This window comes from Bufo gargarizans, chromosome 5, assembly GCF_014858855.1.
Source record: "Bufo gargarizans isolate SCDJY-AF-19 chromosome 5, ASM1485885v1, whole genome shotgun sequence".
In the NCBI taxonomy this organism is placed as follows: Eukaryota; Metazoa; Chordata; class Amphibia; order Anura; family Bufonidae; genus Bufo; species Bufo gargarizans.
The window spans coordinates 462776575-462789299 of NC_058084.1; the positions used below are offsets into that span (position 1 = coordinate 462776575).

General features: G+C 48.5%; 2 protein-coding genes across 11 annotated transcripts in view; one reads left to right on the forward strand and one right to left on the reverse strand.

The window, feature by feature from the left end:
• Positions 1-1885: 1885 nt before the first annotated feature.
• Positions 1886-6740, reverse strand: LOC122939518 (uncharacterized protein KIAA0754-like). Its single transcript, XM_044295586.1, has 7 exons — positions 6564-6740; positions 3791-4189; positions 3519-3605; positions 3208-3447; positions 2894-3133; positions 2388-2822; positions 1886-2311 (listed from the first exon to the last, which is right to left on the reverse strand). The coding sequence occupies exons 1-7, from the start codon at positions 6738-6740 to the stop codon at positions 1886-1888; spliced, it is 2004 nt and encodes a 667-aa protein (XP_044151521.1).
• Positions 6741-11778: 5038 nt separating this feature from the next.
• Positions 11779-12725, forward strand: part of AKAP9 (A-kinase anchoring protein 9) — a 241452-nt gene continuing 240505 nt past the window's right edge. For 9 of the 10 annotated variants that reach the window (XM_044292944.1, XM_044292945.1, XM_044292948.1 and 6 more), the window contains exon 1: positions 11837-11905. In XM_044292944.1, the coding sequence (XP_044148879.1) occupies positions 11852-11905 (54 nt within the window). In that variant the 5' untranslated portion in view covers positions 11837-11851. Of the gene's footprint in view, positions 11906-12725 lie in introns of all 10 variants that reach the window. The other variant, XM_044292951.1, reaches the window with a different exon arrangement.

The window sequence follows — 12725 nt, forward strand, 5'->3', positions numbered from 1 at the left end:
CGCACACGCTCTGCCTTTCATGAAGTTTTTGTCTTTGTGGATGTTTTAAAAGCAAAACCAAAGTGAAATGTGAGTCGTGCCTTCGACGAACTGGAGCGATTAAAGAGAGCGGACAGGTGTAACGCTCCGCGGCTCCACCGAATATCAAACACTGAAGAAGAAAGACACGTTACGAGTCCGGAAAGACAAGTGTGCTTAGTTATGTCCCTCGGAAGCTGCTCATTACATGACTAGACAGATTTGCCCTTAAAGGGTGGGGCGTGGCTTGCTGCCGTGGAAGATGACCGCCTAAGAGCTGCGCTCCTCCGGTACAGCAGCGACTATCCAGCAACACAGCCCTGGAAACCGGCGCATTTCTTCCTGCTCTCATGTCCCAGACACCGATGATGACAAGGGGCAAGCGCTCAGTGAAAGCGCAAGGTAAACTGAGCTTTTATTTCGACAAGGAACGGGGGCATCATGGCGGCGGAAGTGCGCGCTTCTCACCAACGAGCCGAGAAGATAGCTCTCCCGCCACTGAAGAACCGGGAGATGATACGGAACCCTGCCCCCGATCCCCTTCTCACATGATAAGCGCACAAAGCAGTGCGGACATGCCGCTCTCCTCCCAGCCACAAGAGAGCTGCAGAGGGAGCCTGCACTCCGCAAACCACGCGCCTTAACAGTATAACTCCCCCAATGACAGCCGCCATAACCAACAGCTCCTGCAGCAAACAAGACACAATCCCGGTCCACTAACAACAGCGAACAGTCTGATACACACCTCCAGGACTTTCCAACATCAGATATGCCGGCCTCTGGCTCTCTTCTAAAAGAAATGTTACTGGCACTTAACACATCATTACAAAACCATATGGCCTCACTTCTATCTCCTTTCTCTGTCTCTGAGCTGGAAGGGAGGAAGTCACATGCTGAAACAAAATTGGGAGAATTTGCGTCCTCACACAACCAACTTATCGACGCTCACAACGACCTCACAGAAGAAATTGAAGCAATAAAGCACAAGCTCACAGACCTGGAGGACAGGTCGCGCCGGAACAACGTCACAATTAGAGGCATCCCTGCAGAAGTCCAACCACAGGAGCTGCGGTCCTACCTCCAGGGACTGATGCAGTGACCTCCTCATTGATAGATTTGCCCTTAAAGGGAACCTGTCATCAACTTTATGCTGATCCCACCAAGGGCAGCATAAAATACTGACAGAAATGCTGATGTCAGCGGTGTGTCACTCATGAGCTAAAAGTAAGTGGTTGCCGAGAACCAGCATCATAATCATTGCAGCCCAGGCCTTGAAAAGAGTCAAATCTACATGAGAAGAGTCCTGGTTATTCCTAATCTCCTGCTCTCTCGCCCATCTGCTGATGGTTGGCAGATCTCTCCTAGAGAGAAAGAGAGAAAACCAGGTAGAAGACTGTCAGTCATCAGCAGGTGGTCAAGAGAGCAGGGATTCACGAATAACCATGACTCTTCTCAGGTGGCCGTGACTCTTTTCCAGGCCCAGTCTGCAATGATTGTGGTTCTCGGCAACCACTTACTTTTAACTTTTAAATGACAGACCGCTGAAATCAACTCACATGTCTCTACTTAATGCTTACGTTAGTATGGGCACCATAAAGTTGACGACAGGTTCCCTTTAAGGAGTCTGGAAAAGCAGGGCAATAACCGTCATGGGAGCAGAATTGGCAGCCATGGCTGTTATGAATGCACAAGAAAAGCGTTCATGTATCAAGTGGACCAGAACCACTAGATAACCTTCTTGCTGTCATAAGTTCTGGAGCCTCGACCTACACAGAGTGATTGACAGCTCTCCCTGCTGACATGTACTTATAAGAAAAGCTGTCAATCATTGTGTGTGGGAGGAGGAGACAAGACTCACAGGAGTTCACTAGTGGGTGGGGAAAACAGGACTCACAGGCTCTCTCTGTATGTGGGTGGGAGATGCAGGACTCACAGACTTTCTCCACGAGTGGGCAGGGGACGCAGGACTCACAGGTTTTCTGTATAAGAGGGTGGAAGAAGCAGGACTCACAGGCTCTCTCTGTATGTGAGCGGGAGAAGCAGGACTCACAGGCTCTTTCTGTATGTGGGTGGAAGAAGCAGGACTCACAGGCTCTCTCTGTATGTGGGTGGGAGAAGCAGGACTCACAGGCTCTTTCTGTATGAGGGCGGGAGAAACAGGACTCACAGGCTCTTTCTGTATGTGGGCGGGAGAAGCAGGACTCACAGGCTCTCTCTGTATGTGGGTGGGAGAAGCAGGACTAACAGGCTCTCTCTGTATGTGGGTGGGAGATGCAGGACTTACAGGCTCTCTCTGTATGTGGGCAGGGGACGCAGGAGTCAGGACTCACAGACTTTCTCCACGAGTGGGCAGGGGACGCAGGACTCACAGGTTTTCTGTATAAGAGGGTGGAAGAAGCAGGACTCACAGGCTCTCTCTGTATGTGAGCGGGAGAAGCAGGACTCACAGGCTCTTTCTGTATGTGGGTGGAAGAAGCAGGACTCACAGGCTCTCTCTGTATGTGGGCGGGAGAAGCAGGACTCACAGGCTCTTTCTGTATGAGGGCGGGAGAAACAGGACTCACAGGCTCTTTCTGTATGTGGGCGGGAGAAGCAGGTCTCACAGGCTCTCTCTGTATGTGGGTGGGAGAAGCAGGACTCACAGGCTCTCTCTGTATGTGGGTGGGAGATGCAGGACTCACAGGCTCTCTCTGTATGTGAGTGGGAGATGCAGGACTTACAGGCTCTCTCTGTATGTAGGCAGGGGACGCAGGACTCACAGACTTTCTCCACGAGTAGGCAGGGAAGCAGGACTCACAGGTTTTCTGTATAAGAGGGTGGAAGAAGCAGGACTCACAGGCTCTCTCTGTATGTGGGCGGGAGAAGCAGGACTCACAGGCTCTTTCTGTATGAGGGCGGGAGAAGCAGGACTCACAGGCTCTCTCTGTATGTGGGCGAGAGAAGCAGGACTCACAGGCTCTTTCTGTATTTGGGCGGGAGAAGCAGGACTCACAGGCTCTCTCTGTATGTGGGCGGGAGAAGCAGGACTCACAGGCTTTCTCTGTATGTGGGCAGGGGACGCAGGACTCACAGACTTTCTCCACGAGTAGGCAGGGAAGCAGGACTCACAGGTTTTCTGTATAAGAAGAGGGTGGAAGAAGCAGGACTCACAGGCTCTCTCTGTATGTGGGCGGGAGAAGCAGGACTCACAGGCTCTTTCTGTATGAGGGCGGGAGAAGCAGGACTCACAGGCTCTTTCTGTATGTGGGCGGGAGAAGCAGGACTCACAGGCTCTCTCTGTATGTGGGTGGGAGAAGCAGGACTAACAGGCTCTCTCTGTATGTGGGTGGGAGATGCAGGACTTACAGGCTCTCTCTGTATGTGGGCAGGGGATGCAGGACTCACAGAATTTCTCCACGAGTAGGCAGGGAAGCAGGACTCACAGGTTTTCTGTATAAGAGGGTGGAAGAAGCAGGACTCACAGGCTCTCTCTGTATGTGGACAGGAGAAGCAGGACTCACAGGCTCTTTCTGTATGAGGGTGGGAGAAGCAGGACTCACAGGCTCTCTCTGTATGTGGGCGAGAGAAGCAGGACTCACAGGCTCTCTCTGTATGTGGGCGGGAGAAGCAGGACTCACAGGCTCTCTCTGTATGTGGGCAGGAGAAGCAGGACTCACATGCTCTCTCTGTATGTGGGTGGGAGATGCAGGACTTACAGGCTCTCTCTGTATGTGGGCAGGGGACGCAGGACTCACAGACTTTATCCACGAGTGGGCAGGGAAGCAGGACTCACAGGTTTTCTGTATAAGAGGGTGGAAGAAGCAGGACTCACAGGCTCTTTCTGTATGTGGGCGGGAGAAGCAGGACTCACAGGCTCTTTCTGTATGTGGGCGGGAGAAGCAGGACTCACAGGCTCTTTCTGTATGTGGGCAGGAGAAGCAGGACTCACAGGCTCTTTCTGTATGTGGGCGGGAGAAGCAGGACTCACAGGCTCTTTCTGTATGTGGGCGGGAGAAGCAGGACTCAGAGGCTCTTTCTGCATGTGGGCGGGAGAAGTAGGACTCACAGGCTCTTTCTGTATGTGGGCGGGAGAAGCAGGACTCAGAGGCTCTTTCTGCATGTGGGCGGGAGAAGCAGGACTCACAGGCTCTTTCTGTATGTGGGCGGGAGAAGCAGGACTCACAGACTTTCTCTATAAGTGGGCAGGGAACCAGGACAGGTTTTCTGTATAAGTGGGTGGAAGAAGCAGGACTTTTTTTTATATGAGTGGACGGGAGAAGCCAGACTCATTGGTTTTCTCTATGTGCAAGCTGTGGATGGGGATGTAGGACTCGCATGTTCTCTGTGTGTAGGTGGGTGAAGCTGGACTCACAGGCTCTCTCTGTGTTTGGTTGGGGGATACAGTATTCATAAGTTTTCTCTAAGAGTAGGCAGGGAAGCAGGACTCACAAGCTTTTTCTATGAGTGGGTAGCTGAAACCAGGACTCTCAGGCTTTCTCTACGATTGGACACGATAAGCAGGACACAAATGTTCTAGGAGTCCTATCAGCAATAAAACAGCTTTTTAGATTAAAATATTAAATATAACCATAGAAAACTATATATCCCCAGGATCAATGTTTCTCCATCTATCCTATGTGGCCCTCAGACAGAAGTCCTGACAAAGTCATTTTTAAAGTTTTTTCACCAGCCTCGGTTATCAAGTGGCTATTTGTCTAATTTGAACTTCAATACAAGATTTGTTCCACACCCCCATGGTCACACCGTGGTCAACATACCATGTGCTGTGTTTAATACTTGTGTCTTTTGGGCTCCCTAAGGCATGAGAACCTGGGTTGGACTGCTACCTCTGCACCCCTCTATGGCTATAATCCTGAATGTGGCGTCCATCACAACTACAACTGCCATTGTGGTTGCCACCCAGGTTTTCCAGACTCTGAAGGACAAATCTGCTCAGTAATGTAATCACTAGTGCTCAGCATATCATCTTCAATATGTCCTCAGAGAGGGGAACATAGGAGACTTGACAGATCCACTCTATTCCCCTATAGCCCAAATTGTACTTCTCTAGGGTCCACCGTCTTCAACGATATCTGTAATGGGGGCACTGAAGCTATAGCTGTTATAGGTGAACTGTGGCTCTGTCATGGCCACTTTTTAACCATGTAAAATTGAGAAATTACCAAAAAAATAGATTCCTTGATTGATACATTTTAATAGGTAACTGACAATTTGACAGCATTGCAGCTTTCGAGACTACTCAGGTCTCTTCAGCAGACATATTATAATACAGTATCAGAATATTCCCATATTTCTACACATCAGCACATAGTGTGAGGGAGATGAGACAAGTGATGCAAAGCAGATCAATATCAGTTTGATGTCCCCTAAAAGATATATGGTCCATGAATATCAATGTCAGGCTTCGGTGTCGGAGGGAAACACCACACCGAGCATAAGAAGGAAGGGGGGAACAGGGAATCAGGCCTGAGAACTAGGGAAGGAAGATGGACACCTCCTAGTGAAACCCTAACCAAAATCCTGACTGACTACCAGTATGAACAGACCCCAGAGGTAGGTGTGTTCATACACAGGAATACCTAGAGTACTATCTAGCCCTATAGGACCCTGGTACTAATGGCAGGGACAAGACTACCTGTTCATCCAAAAGGAAGGACGAGCAGGAGTCTCTTTCAGGCCTAATACAAACAATATGGAAATGTAACACACAGAACCCAAACAAAATACAAAAAGGGAAAGGAAAGACTTATCTTTAGAGAGGCTATGGAAGCACCAGGAACTCCACCGAGATCCACACACCAGTAATCCACAACTAAAACTGAAGCTATAAACCGCACAGCATTGTGGGAGAAGCAACTATAAATAAGGAATGTTAAAAGACCACATAAGCAACACCTGAGTCAAGGGGTTGGCCATTACCAGAAACAACACAGACGCCTATTGATCCACAAGGAAAACCTGTCAGATCAAACCACGTGTTGCCAGTCTCACAGATATCCTGCCACCTGTCGCAGGAACGTCCATGACAATCAATGTCCCAAGAGGTCTGAGGGCCAAATTCCTTTAGACCTCTAGAAGGACATAAATAGATACAAGACTATTTTTGTTTATGACTGCCTTTTACTCATTTTTGGCTAAAAATCGTATTTTCAATTGGCCTTCATGAAAAATATTGAGCTCTTCTGTCACAAAGGGTTAAAACTGTTTTTCTTGCTATGTGACTGGTACGTTCACTTTGTGCTGGTCATCTAATAACCCATGTCTCTAAATTACTAAGAGGTCATAAACACTTATTTAAGCCACATTCTTATCAGTAAGATAAGAACTGATCTATAATGAGCGATTATAATGTCAGAGAGCAGAGATAAGGAGCCCGTCAGCTACCCAACTGACGGAAAAGAGAGCAAATCCAGAGGCTGCTTCTAGAGCATCTCAGCTCTGTACAGAAAAAAAGGACTCCATATTTAAAAAAAGACCAATTGGAAAATTATTTGTAGCTCAAAATGAGAGCAATCCAATAATAAAACAAAAAAGGTGTACATAGCCTTTAAGTCCATGTTCTCAAAGGTTTTCATGAGCTTGTATTCCCAGATTTTCTTTTTAGCCCTCTGAGATTCAAAATTCCTTTTCATATCTGTGATATTGTGGTCCTGACTATAAAAATGTTTTGGTACAGGCAGATCTTTCTCGTCTTCTTTTATTGTGTGGTGATGAGCGTTCATTCTTGTTCTTACCTTCTGATCAGTTTCATTGACACAGATGCCTTAGTAGGACATTCAGTACATATAATCAAGTAGACCACATTAGGCATGGTGCAGGTGAAGGTACCTGGGATCTGTAGTTCTGATGTGTATTGGGAATCTGTACCTTCTCAGTAGGCCTTATGTATGGACAGGTCATACATTTGGTCTAGTTGTACTGGAATGTTTCTGTTGTTGTTGGGGAGGTCAGGGAGTTTCTGACAATGATGTTTTTAAGGTTAGGGGGCTGCCTATAGCACAGGAATTGGGGGTCTGGAAAAATGGATTTCAAATGGTCATCTTTTTGTCGTATTTGAGCAATCTTGGAGCAATCCTCCTTACAATCTCTAGATTTGGACTGTAGGTAACTTCTAGAGGTACTCGGTGGTTCTCTAGTTTTGTATCATAGGAGCCCACTTCTTGGTAATCTGGTGGATCTAGAAATTGGGTTTTTCAGCTATAATTGGATGGCATCCCTGATGCAAAAATGAGGCTTCCAAGGTGTACTGTTCCTCCCTGTCTGTAGGGTTGGAACTAGGGCTGAAACAATTACTCAATTGAATCGAGTAATTCGACCCAAAAAAATCCTCGATGCAATTTTTTTGCATCGAGGATTCGTTTGTGTCACGTGACCACGGAGTGGGAGTGAGGCGCTTGCTAAACTCACCGCTCCGTGGTCACCCGCTGGCCCGTACCTTGCTGCACTCTACTGAGGGAAACTTTGCACGCGCGTCCAGCTGCCATGCCGGTCAGCAGTCTGCTGCCTTTCAGTGTGGAGTGTTCTTCCAGCAGCCTCCTCTGCAGCGCAACCCCTTTGGTCCTGGGCTGCAGCATGAAGAGGACGGGATCGCCTCGCCCCCCGCCCGGATCCGGGAGGAACATGAGAGGGCGCTGCAGGAAGCCAAGGACACACTGAAGCCTTTGGATCCTGATGTCAAGCAGAAGCGGGACAAGATCAAGGATGTGAGGAGCCTGGGGAGTGGGGCTGGTGTAACAGATGATGTACCTGGTATGCAGGTTATGCAGCTTATTGTGGTAGCTGGCATCTACCGGGCATGATGCTGCTCCACAGCTTATGCCTTGATGGCACTGGAGGGCAAGCTGGTGGCACGGGGGGAACCTGATGGTACTGGGAGGCAAGCTGGTTTTGCACCTGATGTCACTGGGGCGCAAGCTGGTGGCACTGGGGTGGCAGCTGATGGCACTGAGGTGGCAGCTGGTGGCACTGAGAGGGCAGCTGATGGCACCGGGGGATAGTGGAGCTGATGGCACTGGGGGGAACGGAGCTGATGGCACTGGGAGGAACTGATGCACTAGGGCTGATCGCACAGGAGGGAACGAAGGGTGTTGGGGACTGATGGCAGGGGGTCTGAGTTTTTATAAAGGAAAACAGTCTATTAATTCATGTTTTCTTATTAGATCACTCGATTAATCATAAACAATTATCGGTAGAATACTAGATTACTAAAATAATCGTTTACTGCAGCCCTAGTTGGAAGATATGCAGTTGGATGGGTTGGAGATCACCAATATTGCAGTATTCCTCTATTGAGAAAAAAAATCTGTTTTACCGCAACCGAAAGTCACAGTGGAGCCTTGAATGTCAGGTCGATGGTAAGAGGCAGGGAGGCAAACCCGCTGGAGACCAGTCCGTCCAGTTCCTGCCACTTGTCCCGGCATTCCCCCAGCACTGCTCTGGTATGTGGAGCAGATAAGACATAAGGACTCACATTGTTTCTGCTTTTCCTCTCTTGTCTTCTCTCATGGTCTGGCTTATCTTCCTGGACAGCATTCAGCCTTCTCTTAATTCTATCTGTTTATGGGAAAGCTGGGTGACAACCAAAATGGCCACCAACAACTGGAGACCCGCATGATAGATGAGTAAGGTTACTTTCACATCTGCGTTTTCCTTTCTTGTTTTGAGAAACGGCAGAGGAGCTCAAAACCGGAGGACAACGCTTCAGTTTTGTCCCCATTCATTGTCAATGGGGACAAAACTGAACAAACAGGAACGGAGCGCGCCAGAATACGTTCAGTTCCATTTTGCTGCGTTTTAATGCCAGACAAATAAACACTGCAAGCTGCGTTTTCGTGTGTGGCATGGGAAACTGAACATGCCGGATCTGGCATCAAAAACCATGTAAGTCAATGGTGCCGGATCCGTTTTTTTCTGACATGAAAAAACCAGGATCCGGCACCTATTGACTACAATGGTATTTGACGCCAGATCCGGCATGTTCAGTTATTACATATTACAAGTGGAACCGTTCTCAGCGGATGCAGCCGGTTGTGTTATTCAAACGGATGCATTTTCCTGTGGTTCTCAGGTCCTCTGCCGGATCTCAAAACCGGACAGGAAAATGCAGATGTGAAAGTAGCCTAAAGTGGTACATAATTAATAATAATTAGTGATCAGGACCCCAGGAAAGCTGGGTGCTAGTCCCTGTTGGCATGCCATCTATTTGGCTTAGATGTAGATAACTAAGGCTACTTTCACACAAGCGTTTTTCTTTTCCGGCACTGAGTTCCGTCACAGGGGCTCTATACCGGAAAAGAACTGATCAGGCATATCCGCATGCATTCTGAATGGAGAGCAATCTGTTCAGGATGCGTCAGGACGTCTTCAGTTCAGTCACTGAACAGCGTTTTAGACGGAGGAAATACTGCAGCCATTATCTCCGTCCAAAACTCCAGATCAGTTGCCGGATCCGGCATTAATTTACACTGAAATGTATTAGTGCCGGATCTGGCAATAAAAATACCGGAATGCTGGATCAGTTTGTCCGTATGACAAACGGAGAGACGGATCCGTTCTTGCAATGCATTTGTGAGACGGATCCGCATCCAGAACCGTCTACAAATGCTGTCCGTTTGCATGCAGATTGCCGGATCACTCTGCCGCAAGTGTGAAAGTGCCTTAAGAGGAAATTATTATTATTAATTTTTTTTGTGGTGAGAAGGCATTTATTATACAATGAATTATCAATAATTATTTACTTATAAGATTAGTATTTCTGTGATATATGAGCTATCCACCTACTGCTGGGACCCCCACAATCACTAGAATGGGGGTCAAGAGCACTGAGCGCTGTAACGGCTGCCTCCATCAGTCCCATGGACGTTGAATGGAGCGGCACTGTTCCATTCAAGCTCCCCCAGAATGGGAGCTCAGGACACCCATGGGGGGCCACCTTATCCTGTGCAGCTCTGGCCAGTGTCGGACTGGGGTGCCTCGGGCCCACCAGTAAAATTTATTTTGGAGGCCCACCGTACGGATACATTCAAATATTACCTGCTCACACCGCAGCAAGATGCTACCAGATTATTGAATATGGGGGTCCCTGCAGCAACTTTGAGAAGGTAGGTCCTGGTTGAGGTTCTGTACATTGAGAATATGTATGTAGTGCTCAGGGGCCCACCGGGGGGATTTACCTGTACCCCTGTGGGCCAGTCCGAGCCTGGCTCTGGCAGTCCTATAGAAAATGACAGGAGTAGCAGCATGCATTGCTTGACCTCTGCTCCATTCATTCAGGGAACGGGGGACCCTCGTGACTGGTGTGTGTCACAGCAGTCAGCCCCCCATCAATCAGATGTGTATCCCCTATCTTGTGCATAGGGTTTAGTTTATATCATGGGATGACCTCTTTTCATACCACCCAAGTGTCCCTCTTTTTGACCGATGTCCCTCTTTGCTCCTTAAGGATCCATTCACAAGTCCGTGTGAATGGACCCATTCATTTTCAATGGGGCCGCGGAACGGAAGTGCGGATGCGGACAGCACACAGTCCGCACTTCCGTTTCGCAGCCCGCAAAATAATAGAGCATGTCCTATTCTTATCCGCGGACACGGACAAGAAAAGGCATTTCTATTGGGGTGCCGGCCATGTGCGGTCCGGTGTTTTGCGGATCCACAATTTGCGGACCGCAAAACACTTGCGGACGTCTGAATGGACCCTAAATGCCCCTCTTTTTGATCTGAGGTATAGATGTGCATTATTACATTTACAATATTGATCTAGAATGTGTTTCCCTGGTTCCTATCTGTATATTAGAGCTCGCCTTGTAAATGACTTCAGTATTTCATGCAGTTTGGATTTTCAAAATTTTTATATTCAGATAATTTGTGCGCTATTGTGTAAATAAAAAAACTATTGACGTATATAAATATGCAAGAAAAGTGAATCTTTCACAATGTCCCTCTTTGACGGTCCAAAAAGTTGGGAGGTATGCCTTTTTTAAATGATAAAATTCTAGCCACCTGCAGCCGCCACTAGGGGGAGCTCACTGCATACATATTTATACAATGAATACCTATGTCCTAGCAGGAGGACAGGCTGTGATCAGCTTATTGTCAAGTGACCCCTCTAACCAGAAGAGATTGTCCAAAGTGGAGACCCCCTTGAAGCTGAGGGTACTCTTCTTCTGATGCTTGTCCATGGATCTGGATGAGCTTTTACTGTATCTATAATCTATAGTGATCAGGGGAGTCACATGAGGGGTTAATGGAGAAAGGAGCAGATGGAGGAGCTTCTTTGTCATCCCGAGAGACACCATGCCTGATCACGATTCAGTCCATGGAGCTGGGCTGCAATACCAGGCACTACCCGAGCACAGGTGTGGCGCTGTTTCTTACAGAAAGCAGCCTGTAAACACACTGCCCCCAGTTAAACCTAAAGCTGTGGCTCCATGTCATCACCCACCAGTCCTGGTCAAATCACAGAATGACTGCACCACAATTTTAATTTTTTGGGGCTATGGGAGAAAATTTGGGTGCAATTTTACAGCGACTCGCGAATTACCATGTTGTCGTAGCCTCTGGGATAAGGACAAGTCACCCAGTAATATCAGCCATCTGGGGGTCCTCTGAGGCAATACCCCCACCATGGCCAGGTGCACTGACAGATGATGGACAGAGCGGCTCCTGTGCACTGGGGGCAGTACAGGTGACAGCTGAGGGGGCTGTACAGCTGCCAGTGGAGGCGCCCGGGCGCGGGCTGGTGACGTCACTGCGGCGCGCCGAATGTTTACGTGGAGATGGGAGCGAGCAGAGGCCGCTGGTAACACTGCGCATTGCTGTGTGTGCAGGGGCCGGCATGGACGAGGAGGAGCAGGAGAGGAAGAGGAAGCTGGAGGCCGGCAAAGCCAAGGTAAGGACCCCCGGTGTGCTGCTCCATGCCTGCTGTCACCTGCATGTACCCATGTGTCATGGCATTGTCACGTCATACGTGCACCTGCCACATGTATGTGCTGTCCTGTCACCTGCATGTACTGATGTGTGACATGTCACTGGTATGTTATCCCCTGCCACATGTGTGTGATGTCCTGTCACCTGCATGTACTGATGTGTGACATGTCACTGGTATGTTATCCCCTGCCACATGTGTGTAATGTCCTGTCACCTCTATGTACCCATGTGTGACATGTCACTGGTATGTTATCCCCTGCCACATGTGTGTGATGTCCTGTCACCTGCATGTACTGATGTGTGACATGTCACTGGTGTGTTATCCCCTGCCACATGTATGTGCTGTCCTGTCACCTGCATGTACTGATGTGTGACATGTCACTGGTATGTTATCCCCTGCCACATGTGTGTGATGTCCTGTCACCTGCATGTACTGATGTGTGACATGTCACTGGTATGTTATCCCCTGCCACATGTATGTGCTGTCCGGTCACCTCTATGTACCCATGTGTGACATGTCACTGGTATGTTATCCCCTGCCACATGTATGTGCTCTCCTGTCACCTGCATGTACTGATGTGTGACATGTCACTGGTATGTTATCCCCTGCCACATGTGTGTGATGTCCTGTCACCTCTATGTACCGATGTGTGACATGTCACTGGTATGTTATCCCCTACCACATGTATGTGATGTCCTGTCACCTCTATGTACCCATGTGTGACATGTCACTGGTATGTTATCCCCTGCCACATGTATGTGCTGTCCTGTCACCTCTATGT